The sequence below is a fragment of the Hypanus sabinus genome, chromosome 1 (genome assembly GCF_030144855.1).
Source record: "Hypanus sabinus isolate sHypSab1 chromosome 1, sHypSab1.hap1, whole genome shotgun sequence".
Classification (NCBI taxonomy): domain Eukaryota; kingdom Metazoa; phylum Chordata; class Chondrichthyes; order Myliobatiformes; family Dasyatidae; genus Hypanus; species Hypanus sabinus.
In genome coordinates this window covers 36,362,591-36,375,673 of record NC_082706.1, presented here as the reverse complement: position 1 = coordinate 36,375,673, position 13,083 = coordinate 36,362,591, and the positions used below count along the sequence as shown (strand labels likewise).

The 13,083-nt window shown below is 40.9% G+C and overlaps 1 protein-coding gene across 1 annotated transcript in view; it reads left to right on the top strand.

The window, feature by feature from the left end:
- The window catches only part of lgi3 (leucine-rich repeat LGI family, member 3), a 59,391-nt gene that overhangs the window by 17,109 nt on the left and 29,199 nt on the right, over nucleotides 1–13,083 (top strand). Inside the window, exon 3 of the mRNA XM_059967380.1 lies at nucleotides 5,468–5,539. Within this exon, the coding sequence (XP_059823363.1) occupies nucleotides 5,468–5,539 (72 nt within the window). The remainder of the gene's footprint in view (nucleotides 1–5,467; nucleotides 5,540–13,083) is intronic.

The following is a 13,083-nucleotide window of genomic DNA, read 5'->3' as shown; positions in this document are numbered from 1 at the left end:
TATAACAATCACAGCACGGAAACAGGCCATCTTGGCCCTCCTAGTCCGCGCCGAACCCTTAATCTCACCTAGTCCCACCTACCCGCACTCAGCCCATAACCCTCCACTCCTTTCCTGTCCATATACCTATCCAATTTTACCTTAAATGACACAACTGAACTGGCCTCTACTACTTCTACAGGAAGCTCATTCCACACAGCTATCACTCTTTGAGTAAAGAAATACCCCCTCGTGTTTCCCTTAAACTTCTGCCCCCTAACCCTCAAATCATGTCCTCTAGTTTGAATCTCCCCTACTCTCAATGGAAACAGCCTGTTCACGTCAACTCTATCTATCCCTCTCAAAATTTTAAATACCTCTATCAAATCCCCCCTCAACCTTCTACGCTCCAATGAATAGAGACCTAACTTGTTCAACCTTTCTCTGTAACTTAATTGCTGAAACCCAGGTAACATCCTAGTAAATCGTCTCTGCACTCTCTCTAATTTATTGATATCTTTCCTATAATTCGGTGACCAGAACTGCACACAATATTCCAAATTTGGCCTTACCAATGCCTTGTACAACTTTAGCATTACATCCCAACTTCTGTTCTCAATGCTTTGATTTATAAAGGCCAGCGTTCCAAAAGCCCTCTTCACCACCCTATCTACATGAGACTCCACTTTCAGGGAACTATGCACAGTTATTCCTAGATCTCTCTGTTCCTCTGCATTCCTCAATGCCCTACCATTTACTCTGTATGTTCTATTTGGATTATTCCTGCCAAAATGTAGAACCTCACACTTCTCAGCATTAAACTCCATCTGCCAACGTTCAGCCCATTCTTCTAACCAGCATAAATCTCCCTGCAAGCTTTGAAAATCCACCTCATTATCCACAACACCTCCTACCTTAGTATCATCGGCATACTTACTAATCCAATTTACCACCCCATCATCCAGATCATTTATGTATATTACAAACAACATTGGGCCCAAAACAGATCCCTGAGGCACCCCGCTAGTCACCGGCCTCCATCCCGATAAACAATTATCCACCACTACTCTCTGGCATCTCCCATCTAGCCACTGTTGAATCCATTTTATTACTCCAGCATTAATACCTAACGACTGAACCTTCTTAACTAACCTTCCATGTGGAACTTTGTCAAAGGCTTTGCTGAAGTCCATATAGACTACATCCACTGCCTCACCCTCATCAACATTCCTCATAACTTCTTCAAAAAATTCAATAAGGTTTGTCAAACATGACCTTCCATGCACAAATCCATGCTGGCTACTTCTAATCAGATCCCGTCTATCCAGATAATTATAAATACTATCTCTAAGAATACTTTCCATTAATTTACCCACCACTGATGTCAAACTGACAGGTCTGTAATTGCTAGGCTTCCTTCTAGAACCCTTTTTAAACAATGGAACCACATGAGCAATACGCCAATCCTCCGGCACAATCCCCGTTTCTAATGACATATTAAAGATTTCCGTCAGAGCTCCTGCTATTTCTACACAAACTTCCCTCAAGGTCCTGGGGAATATCCTGTCAGGACCCAGAGATTTATCCACTTTTAAATTTCTTAAAAGTGCCAGTACCTCCACCTCTTTAATTGTCATAGGTTCCATAACTTCCTTACTTGTTTCCCACACCTTAGACAATTCAATATCCTTCTCCTTAGTGAATACCGAAGAGAAGAAATCATTCAAAATCTCTCCCATCTCCTTCGGTTCCACACATAGCTGACCACTCTGATTCTCTAAGGGGCCAATTTTATCCCTCACTATCCTCTTGCTTTTAATATAACTGTAGAAACCTTTCGGATTTACTTTCACCTTATTTGCCAAACCAACCTCGTATCTTCTTTTAGCTTTTCTAATCTCTTTCTTAAGATTCCTTTTACATTCTTTATATTCCTCGAGCAATTCCTTTACTCCAAGCTGCCTATATCTATTGTAGACATCCCTCTTTTTCTGAACCAAATTTCTAATATCCCTTGAAAACCATGGTGCTCTCAAACCTTTAACCTTTCCTTTCACCCTAACAGGAACATAAAGATTCTGTACCCCCATAATTTCACCCTTAAATGACCTCCATTTCTCTATTACATGCTTCCCATAAAACAACTTGACCCAATCCACTCTCTCTAAATCCCTTCGCATCCCCTCAAAGTTAGCCTTTCTCCAATCAAAAATCTCAACTCTAGGTCCAGTCCTGTCCTTCTTCATAATTATATTGAAGCTAATTTCCCCAATGATTTTCTCCAAGTTTTTATCTGTACTAAAGAAAGCCCCTATCTCAATGCCCTGTGTGTGACAACTGTTCTGCTCAAGACAGCGAGAAATCGTAGAGAGTTGTGAACACAGCGCAGTCCATCGTGAAAACCAGCATCTCCTCATCTGACTCCATCTGCACATCCGGCTGCCTTGCGACAGCAGGCAACATAATCAAGGACCCTTTCTTTACTGGTCATTCTCTCTTCTCTGCTCTCCTGTCAGGCAGAAGACTTGAACATTAGAAAACACGAATCCCCAGGACCAACGACTGCTTCTATCCCGCTATCTCCAGGTTCTCAAAAGGGCTTCTCATGCATGAATAGATGAACTCTTGATATCCCAGTCAACCTTGTTATGGCCTTTTCACTGCCCCTACACCTGCTAACTCATTACATTCAGGGCTCTAAACAGTCCTTCCAGGTGAGGCGACACTTCACCTGTGAGTCTGTTGGGGTCATTTAATGTGTTTGGTGCTCCCAGTGTGGCCTCTTGTATATCGGTGAGACCCGATGTAGATTGGGAAACTGCTTCACCAAGCACCTACGCTCCATCCACCAGAACAAGCGGGATCTCCCAGTGGCCACCCATTTTAATTCCATTTCCCATTCCCATTCCGATATGTCCATGCATAGTCTCCTCCACTGTTGGGACAAGGCCACACTTAGGCTGGAGTTTTTCTGTCTGGGTAGCCTCCAACCTGATGGCATGAACATCGATTTCTCAAACTACTGGTAATGCTCCCCACCACCCCTTCTCCTTCCCTATTTCCCATCCCTTTTCTCTCTCATGTTATCTCCTTGCCCATCCATCACCTCCCTCGGGGACTCCTCCCCACCCCCCTTTTTCTTTCTTCCATGGCCTTCTGTCTCTTTCATCAATCAACTTCCTAGCTCTTTGCTTGATCCCTCCCCTCCAAGTTTCACCTATTGACTGGCACTTCTCTCTCCCCTCCCCCCAACTTTCAAATCTACTCTTCAACTTCTCTGCCAAAGGGTTTCAGCCCGAAATGTTGACTGTACATTTTTCCATAGATGCTGCCTGGCCTGCTGAGTTCCTCTAGCATTTGTGTGTTTGCTGCTTGGACTTACAGCATCTGCAGATTTTCTCTTGTTTTAGTAGATTTTCATTGTATGTGACAATAATAGACCAGATCCAGTTCCATTTCCTTTCTGAACGCTACTCTACTCCAAGCTGAACAAGGAGGGGCACAGTTGTGTCATTGTGATCGAACTTTTGCCCCCTCCCCCAACAGCAATGGGGGGGGGTGCTCAGAGAGCAGAAATGAGCAGTGATTTTGGATGAGCAGGCTCACCTGTGGAGGAGGGGAGGTGCTTTTGCATTTGTAAGTGGGGCAGCAACATTCCTGTAACAAATGGTGGTCAAGGAGCCTCTGCTCAACTTGATCTCCGTTTGTCTTTTTCAAAAATACACTTTATTCATGCAGCATTTCATCTCTCTGTCTGTTCAGTCAGAGTCTCTGTAGAATTCATCATGCTATCAGTTCAATATCAGTCTCTTGTGATATATCACCACTCATGTTTCCTCCTTAGACAATGCACCCAGAACCATTTGATTCCTGTACATTATTCATCCTGTTTACAACACAGGGACAAAATTATAAGTTAGTAGTTCCATCCAAAGCGATTTAGACCCACAACCTTTCAGTGATTGGCTGTGGAGGGTATTTACTTCTCGTAGTTTTCCGTCAGCTTGTTCATCTGTACAAGCTGAAATAAACACGGGATTCACTTGATTGTTGGTCGCTTATGTATTCATCACACACATAGGGTTTAGGATCCAGTCCGGGATTGGATTGTTGTTCAGAGCCAACTGCAGGGGGCCCGGGCATGCAGCAAACCATGGACTGGATTATACCAGCTGAAAATCAAATATGAAAATAATAAGCTAGTACTTAAAACCTTTTCTTTAACGTCCAACCATCCAGTGCTTGCATCCAGTTCCACATACCACAAAGCTCCTTGCAACAAGATGATGGCTCTTGCTGTGAGTTGACCTTCACTGTTTGGCCCTTGGCTTACTCTGTTTTGTATTCACGTCAAGAAACCCTGTCGGCTTTATATTCCGAAGAAACCCAATTGGTTCAAACCCTATTTGTGTGTCCACAAAACAAACCTACAGTTATTAGACAAGAAAACTGCATCTTATACATTTAAAAATGTGTATTTTATCTTCTCCATTGGAAATGAATGTAATGTCAGGCAGTGTAAAACAACCTGCGCAAGAATTAGACCCGAGAGATTCTGCACATGCTGTAAGTCCAGGTATCAGGAGGCGAATCTGGAGATTCAGGAGGAGTCTACTGTATCTGGTCTCCCAGTGTGGCCCCTACATTGATGAGACTCAACCTGGGAGACCACTGCTCCATCCACAAGAGGCAGGATTTCCCCATGGCCAACCATTTCAATTTCTATGTCTATTTCCATTCTGACATGTCAGTGCAGGGCCACCTCTTCTGCCTCAAGTTGGAGGAGCTCCACCTTGTATTCTGTCTAGGTAGCTACTAGCCAGATGGCACAAACAACGATTTCCGGTAATTTGCACTCCCCCACCTGCCTATCAGCGCCCCTGGTGTCCCTCGTTCTTCCCTTTCTCCCATGGTTGACTTTCCTCTCCTATCAGATCCCTTCATCTCTAACTTTTCCACCTATCGCCTCCCAGGTTCTTACTTCATCCCCATCTCCCATCCACCTGGCTCCACCTATCACTTTCTAGCTTGTACTCCTACCCTTCCTCCTCAGCTTTTTATTCTGGTATCTACTCCCTTCCTTTCCGGTCCCGATGAAGGGTCTCAGCCCAAAACGTCGACTATTTATTCACCTCCATAGATGCTGCCTGAATTGCTGAGTTCCTCCAGCATGTTATGTTGCTGTGCATGGACTGCATGCCCTGCAGTCACACACTGGGATGGTTGTGTGGGACAACATTTAACCTGAGCTGAGCAGGCTCAGCAAGTGTGTATTTTGTACATAACATGGACTACATGATCTGTGCGACCGATGATAGTCATGGGACATTCATCCACATAATTTGCCCTTTTCACAACCAGTTTCACACTGACAGTAAGATTTAAGGCAAAGTAACTCAAAATGGTTTTTGAAAATGAAACATGCCTTGTAGATTAAAAAAATCTCATTACTAGTTTTTGACATAAAATATTGATGTTTCTCTTCCAGGACATTTGTGAATGCGAAATTCAGACAAATTCCTGAACGAGCCTTTGCTCACATCCCAACATTGCAGTTCCTGTGAGTATCTGGAAAATGTCTGTGTTGTGCTCAGGGATAAATCTCAGCTTGTCTGAAATTTTAGATTTTTTTCCATTCATGTATAGTGGCCTCCTTAAGAGATCTGGCTTTTCAACCTCCCTGTTTGCTGGAGAAATCAAAATGCAAACCATAATCATATTTTCTGGGAATGCCCCGTTATCAAAGATTATTGGAGGGGGATACACAATGCCCTACAAGACATCTTTAAATGTGAAATACCCTTAGAAAGTAAGACCATATATTTTGGGTATATACCTAAAGAATGGTTGAAAAGAGATAAATATTTAATGAATATACTGTTGGTGGCTGGTAAAAAGACTCTTACTAGGAAATGGTTATCACAGGAGAGTCCAACTTTAAATGGAAATTACAATGGACATTTACAAAATGGAGATGATAACAGCATCTGTTAATCATAAGTTGGAACAATTTGATTCATACTGGGAAAAATGGTTTAACTACATAATGCTTCATAGGCCTGATTTTATTCTCACAAATCAATGAATATGTTGTAAAAAAAAGATCACTCCCTACTTGTACATAGTTTTCTCCTTTTGCTTGTTCTTTTTTTCCTCTCTTTTCTATAAGTGTAAACCTCAGATAAATATTATGTGGAGTTTTGTGATATATATGACTATATGATAAATTTGTACAATGTCTGAAACACATTTTATGGAAATGTTTGTTTGATGATGAACTTCAATAAAAAATAAATTACAAAAAAAAAAGAGGTCTGGCTTTTCTGATTGAGGTTATGGAGCCCCAGTCAGACAAGTGGACAGCTCTTCCTAGAGCACCAGATTTCCAAACGCATGTTGAATTGGAATGATTTCTTTAGGTGTGGGACTGCACAACACTGTAATATCGTAGATGGGATACTCTTGGTCACAACTCGCCACCATTCTCCACTTAATGAAGGCAGATTCATTATCACTGAATACCTCTGACCATCACCTTCCAACTTTACCTACAAACTATGCCCACTTTGAAAGGGAGAATATAACTACAGCTGTGAAGATCCCTGCTGCACCCGGTGACCCTGTGATCTCTGTCTCAGAGATCAATGTAAAGAGAGTGAACCCTCGCAAGGCGGAAGGTCCCGGTGGAGTACCTGGGAAGGCTCTGAAAACTTGTGCCAACCAACTGGTGGGAGTACTCAAGGACATTTTGAATCTCTCACTGCTACAGGTGGAAGTTCCCACTTGCTTCAAAAAGGCAACAATTATACCAGTGCCTAAAGAATAATGTGAGCTGCCTTAATGATTATCGCGTTGTAGCACTCACATCTACAGTTATGAAATGCTTTGAGAGGTTGGTCATGACTAGACTGACCAAGGGCCTGGACCCATTACAATTTGCCTATCGTCACAATAGATCAATGGCAGACACAATCTTGATGGCATTTCACATGGCCTTAGACCACCTGGACAACACAAGCACTGATGTCAGGATGCTGTTCATCGACTACAACTCAGCATTTAATACCATCAGTCCCACAATCCTGATTGCTTAGTTACAGAACTTGGGCCTCTGTACCTCCCTCTACAATTGGATCCTTGACTTCCTAACTGGAAGACCACAATATGTGTGGATTGGTGATAATATCTCCTCCTCGCTGGCGATCAACACTGGTGCACCTCAGGGGTGTGTGCTTAGCCCACTGCTCTACTCTCTACACCCATGAATGTGTAGCTAGGCGTAGCCCAAATACCATCTATAAGTTTGCTGATGATACAACCATTGTTGGTAGAATCTCAGATGGAGACGACAGGGCGTACAGGAGTGAGATATGCCAATTAGTGGAATGGTGCCACAGCAACAACCTGGCTCTCAACGTCAGTAAGACAAAAGAGCTGATTATGGACTTCAGGAAGGGTAAGATGAAGGAACACATACCAATCCTCATAGAGGGATAAGAAGTGGAGAGAGTGAGCAGCTTCAAGTTCCTGGGTGTCAAAATCTCTGAGGACCTAATCTGGTCCCAATATATCGATGTAGTTATAAAGAAAGCAAAACAGTAACTATACTTTGTTAGGAGTTTGAAGAGATTTGATATGTCAACAAAACACCCAAAAACTTCTATAGATGTAGCATGGAGAGCATTTTGACAGGCAGCATCACTGTCTAGTTTGGGGCGGTGGTGGGGGTTTGCTGGGGCTACTGCACAGGACCAAAAGAAGATGCAGTGGGTTGTAAATTTAGTCAGCTCCATCTTGGGCACTAGCCTACAAAGTACCCAGGACATCTTCAGGTAGCGGTGTCTCAGAAAGGCAGTGTCCAGCACCCAGGGCATGCCCTTTTCTCACTGTTGCCATCAGGTAGGAGGTATAGAAACCTGAAGGCACACACTCAGTGATTCAGGAACAGCTCCTTCCCCTCAGCCATCTGATTCCTAATTGAATCTGTGAATACTACCTCACTTTTTAATATATACTATTTCTGTTTTTGTATGATTTTAATCTATTCATTATATGTATACTGTAATTGATTTCCTTATTTATTTTTTTCTTCTATATTATGTATTGCATTGAACTGCAGCTGCTAAGTTAACAAATTTCACGACCACATGCCAGTGATAATAAACCTGGTTCTGAAGATTTCTCCAAGAGCTCCAAGCCCTTGTTTGAAAGCCTGGGTTCTGGAGAGATCTCCAGATCTGTGACTTTTGCCAGGGTGATCAGACAGGGTGGGTGTGTGAATAGACACATGGGCAACAGAACCAGACCCATCAGCCCAACTTGTCCTCACTGACCAAGGTGCCGGCCTCAGCTCCGTCTGTGTGTGGCTCAGACCTGCTTCCAATCCATGTCTTTTAAGCTGTGTAATTGTACCATCTGTACTACCTCTTCTGGCAACTCATTCCATATATGTCCTATAAATCTTTCTCCTCTCACTTTAAACCTATGCTCTCTAGATTCAGTCATCTTCCATGGGAAAAAGACTCTGATTATCTACGTTAGCTATGGCCCTCGTGGTTTTATAAACCTTTATAACAGGGGTTCCCAACCTGGGGTCCAAGGATCCCTTGCTTAATGGTACTGGCCCATGGCATAAAGAAGGTTGGGAATCCCTCACCCCTCAGCCTCCTTCACTCCAAGGGTAAAAAGTCCCAGCCTATCCACTCCCTCCTTATAACTCAAGTCCTGAGGACCTGGGAAGATCTTCGTGAATTACTTCAGCACCTTCTCCAGCTAAATTAAACCCTTACCATAGCTGAGTGACTAGAACTGCACACAAGATTCCAGGTGTGGTCTCACCAACGTCTTCTGCAGCTGGAGCATGATGTGCCAATTTGTATACTCAATGCCCCATCCAATGATGTCATATGTCTTCATCATTACCTTGTCTGCAAGTGTCCAGGAAACTATGTATCTGAGGCTTTCTCTGTTCTACATCACTCCCAGAACCCTGCATTCCCACTCTGGTTTAACTTCCTGGAATGCAACACTTCACACTTGCCTGAATTAAATAACTTTGCCATTTAGAAACTTACAGCACATTACAGGCCCTTCGGCCCACAATGTTGTGCTGACCATGAAGCCTACTCTAGAAACTAGCTAGAATTTCCCTAGCGCGTAGCTAAGCTGTTTTTCTAAGCTCCATGTAGCTATCTAGGGGGCTCTTTAAAAGACCCTATTGTATCCACTTCCACCTCCGTCGCCATTTCACACACCCACCACTCTCTGTGTGAAAACTTACCCCTAACATTCCCCTCAGCACTTATTTCCAAGCACCTTAAAATTATGCCCTCTCATGTTAGCCAATTCAGCCCTGGGAAAAAGCCTCTGGCTATCCACATGATCAATGCCCTTCATCATCTTACACACCTCTATCAGGTCACCTCTCATCCTCCGTCACTCCAAGGAGGAAAGGCCAAGTTCACTCAACTGTTCTCATAAGAAACGCCCTCCAATGCAGGCAACATCCTTGTAAATCTCCTCTGCACTCTCTCTATAGTATCCACATCCTTCTTGCAGTGACGTGACCAGAACTGAACACAGTACTCCAAGTGGGGTCTGACCAGGGTCTTATAAAGCTTATATTTCTGTGTCCTCTTTCCCCATTGATTTGGATCGTGTTGTAACCCTACACAACTTTCTTCCCTGTCCACTACAACACAGATTTTGATGTCATTCTCAAATTTACTTAATAATGAAAAAATACATTATCATCCAAATTGTTAATAAAGATGACAAACAACAGTGGACCCAGCACCGATCCCCATCACATACCGCTGGTCACAGGCCACCAACGTGAAACTAGGATTCATTTAAGTTGGGCAGACTCACTCAATCTTTTTATGAGGCTTCCATTTCACTTATTCTTAAAAAGAATAAGGATCCAACTGAATGCTCTCCATATAGACCAATTTCTTTACTTAATGTTGATACCAAGATCCTATCTAAAGTTTTGGCCCATAGGACTGAAAATATTTTACCATCTATCATTTCTGATAACCAAACTGGATTTATCAAAAATCGATATTCTCACTTTAATATTCATCAGTTGTTAAATATTATTTATTCTCCTTTTAACATGATATTGGAATGTGAGGTATCCCCAGATGCTGAGAAAGCTTTCGACAGAGTTGAATGGAATTATTTTTTTAAAACTTCAGAAAAATTCCATTTTGTACCCGTTTTCATTCAACAGATTATTTTATTTAGCTCCTTACGCTAGGGTTATCACTAATTCTCTTAATTCCAAACCATTTAAGCTTCAACGTGGCACTAGACAAGGCTGTCCATTTAGCCCTTTGCTTTTTGATCTGGCCTTAGAACCCTTAGCCATTGCCTTTCAAGAATCTAATGATATCGCTGATATTTTAAGGAGGGACACTATTCACAAAGTCTCACTGTACGCTGATGATCTGCTGTTATTTATTTCTAATGTTGAAACTTTGTTACCCCATGCGCTTTCTTTACTCTCCTGTTTTAGCCAGTTCTCAGGTTATAAATTAAACCTACATAAAAGTGAATTTTTCCCTTTGAATAATTTGACACCGACAAATTCTAACCTTCCTTTTAAAATTGTAAGAAACCAATTTGCCTACTTAGGTGTAACAATCACTAAAAACTGTAAGTGTCTATTTAAAGAAAATGTTCTTAATCTATTGAATCATGTAAAAAGTATCAAATTTGTTGCCTCTTTCGTTATCGCTGATTGGCCAAATCAACTCTACCAAAATGAATATACATTTCATATTACCTAAATTTATATATCTTTTTCAGGCATTGCCTATTTTCATTCCTAAATCTTTTTTTTCTGATTCTCTTGACTCTATTATATCTTCAAGTCAAGTCACTTTTATTGTCATTTCGACCATAACTGTTGGTACAGTACACAGTAAAAACGAGACAAGGTTTTTCAGGACCATGGTGTTACATGAAACAGTAAAAATCTAGACTGAACTACATAAAAAACAACACAGGCAAAAAAAACGCACAACTACTACACTAGACTACAGACTGCATAAAGGACTGCATAAAGTGCACAAGACAGTGCAGGCATTACAATAAATAATAAACATGACAATAGGGCAGTAAGGTGTCAGTCCAGGCTCTGGGTATTGAGGAGTCTGATAGCTTGGGAGAAGAAACTGTTACATAGTCTGGTCGTGAGAGCCTGAATGCTTTGGAGCCTTTTCCCAGACGGCAAGAGGGAGAAGAGATTGTATGAGGGGTGCATGGGGTCCTTCATAATGCTGATTCCTTTGCAGATGCAGCGTGTAGTGTAAATGTCCGTGATGGCGGAAAGAGAGACCCCGATGATCATCTCAGCTGACCTCACTATCCGCTGCAGGGTCTTGCGATCCGAGATGGTTTAATTTCCAAACCAGGCAGTGATGCAGCTGCTCAGGATGCTCTCAATACAACCCCTGTAGAATGTGATGAGGATGGGAGGTAGGAGATGGACTTTCCTCAGCCTTCGCAGAAAGTAGAGACGCTTCTTATGAATGGGAGAATAAGCGTTCTAGATTAAATAAAATTCACCTTCAGAAAGATAAAAAGAATGCAGGATTAGCCCTACCAAACTTTAGATTTTATTATTGGGCAGTTAATATAAGAAATCTTACATTTTGGTTCTATTACGTTAATCATGAGGTTTGTCCGATGTGGGTTTTTTTTAGAAGCTAACTCTGTTAATAAGTTTTCTATTATTTCTCTTCTTGGATCCTCACTTCCTGTGTCTCTGAGTAAACTAACTGATAATCTGGTAGTTAAACACACTATGAGAATCTGGATACAATTCCAAAAATACTTTGGCTTGTTAAGACTTTCTCTTTCGAATCCCATTTTCTCTAATTATATTTTTAAACCCTCTATGATTGATGTGGCTTTTAAAGAATGGGATAGATTAGGTATTAAACGCTTTCAGGACTTGTTTGTAGAGGGAAGTCTCTTTCCTTTGAACAACTGTCAACTAAATATAGTGTACCCAAAACTTTTTTTTTGATATCTACAAATAAGAGATTTTTCATGGTCTCAAATAAGTACATTTCCTAAAAGTCCTGATAAGAGTCTACTAGTTGTAATTTTTAATTTGAAACCTTTTTATAATGGATCTATAACTAATATTTATAATATGCTGTTGGGAATGAGAAGTGTTCCTTTAGATAAAATTAAAAATCTTTGGGAAGAAGATTTACAGACTTCAATTTCTGAGGAAACTTGGAATAAAATTTTTAAATTGGTCAACACTTTACTGTTATGTGCCCGCCACTCTCTCCTACAATTTGAAGTGGTCCATAGGGCCCAGATGACCAAGGATCAGTTGTCTTGTTTTTATTTAGATATATCTCCATATTGTGATAAATGTAATAATGGAGAAGCTTCACTCATTCATATGTTTTGGACATGTCCGAATCTTGGAAAATATTGGAAAGAAGTATTTTAAACTTTTTTGATACTTTTCAAAGTAAACTTTAAGCCTAATCCTTTGACCGCTTTATTTGGTATTGTTGGAGAAAAGGATATTATTTTGGAGTCATATGATTTGCACATTTTGGCTTTTGTTTCTCTTATGGCCAGAAGGACACTCTGCTTAAATGGAAAGATGCAGCCCCTCCTATTCACGCCCAATGGTTATGTGATGTGATGTCATGTTGAAATTTAGAGAAGATTTGATGTTCAACCTCTGAATCTAGTCACAACTTTTAAACATTGTGGGGACCTTCTCTGAATTATTTTCAAAACCTTTGATTTGCTGTTAAAGCACAGATGATGAATAATAATTTTTATTTTCCTTTTCTTCTTTACTAATCAGCTTCAGTCTTGGTAGTGGGTTAGATTTTTTTCATATAATAAAATTACTATATTTCAATGTAACAAATTAATCAATATGAATATAGTGTAAAGAGTCTTTATATGCGATTTAGCATAATGTATTGATATATTTTTTTCTTGTACTCTGTATTCTTATATGTAAATTAATTAAAATGTTGGAACAGAAGAGGACACTACAACTCATGTTCTCAGTATTATTTATTTACTGTTTTTAGATTTTTCACTGTCTGTCTTTTG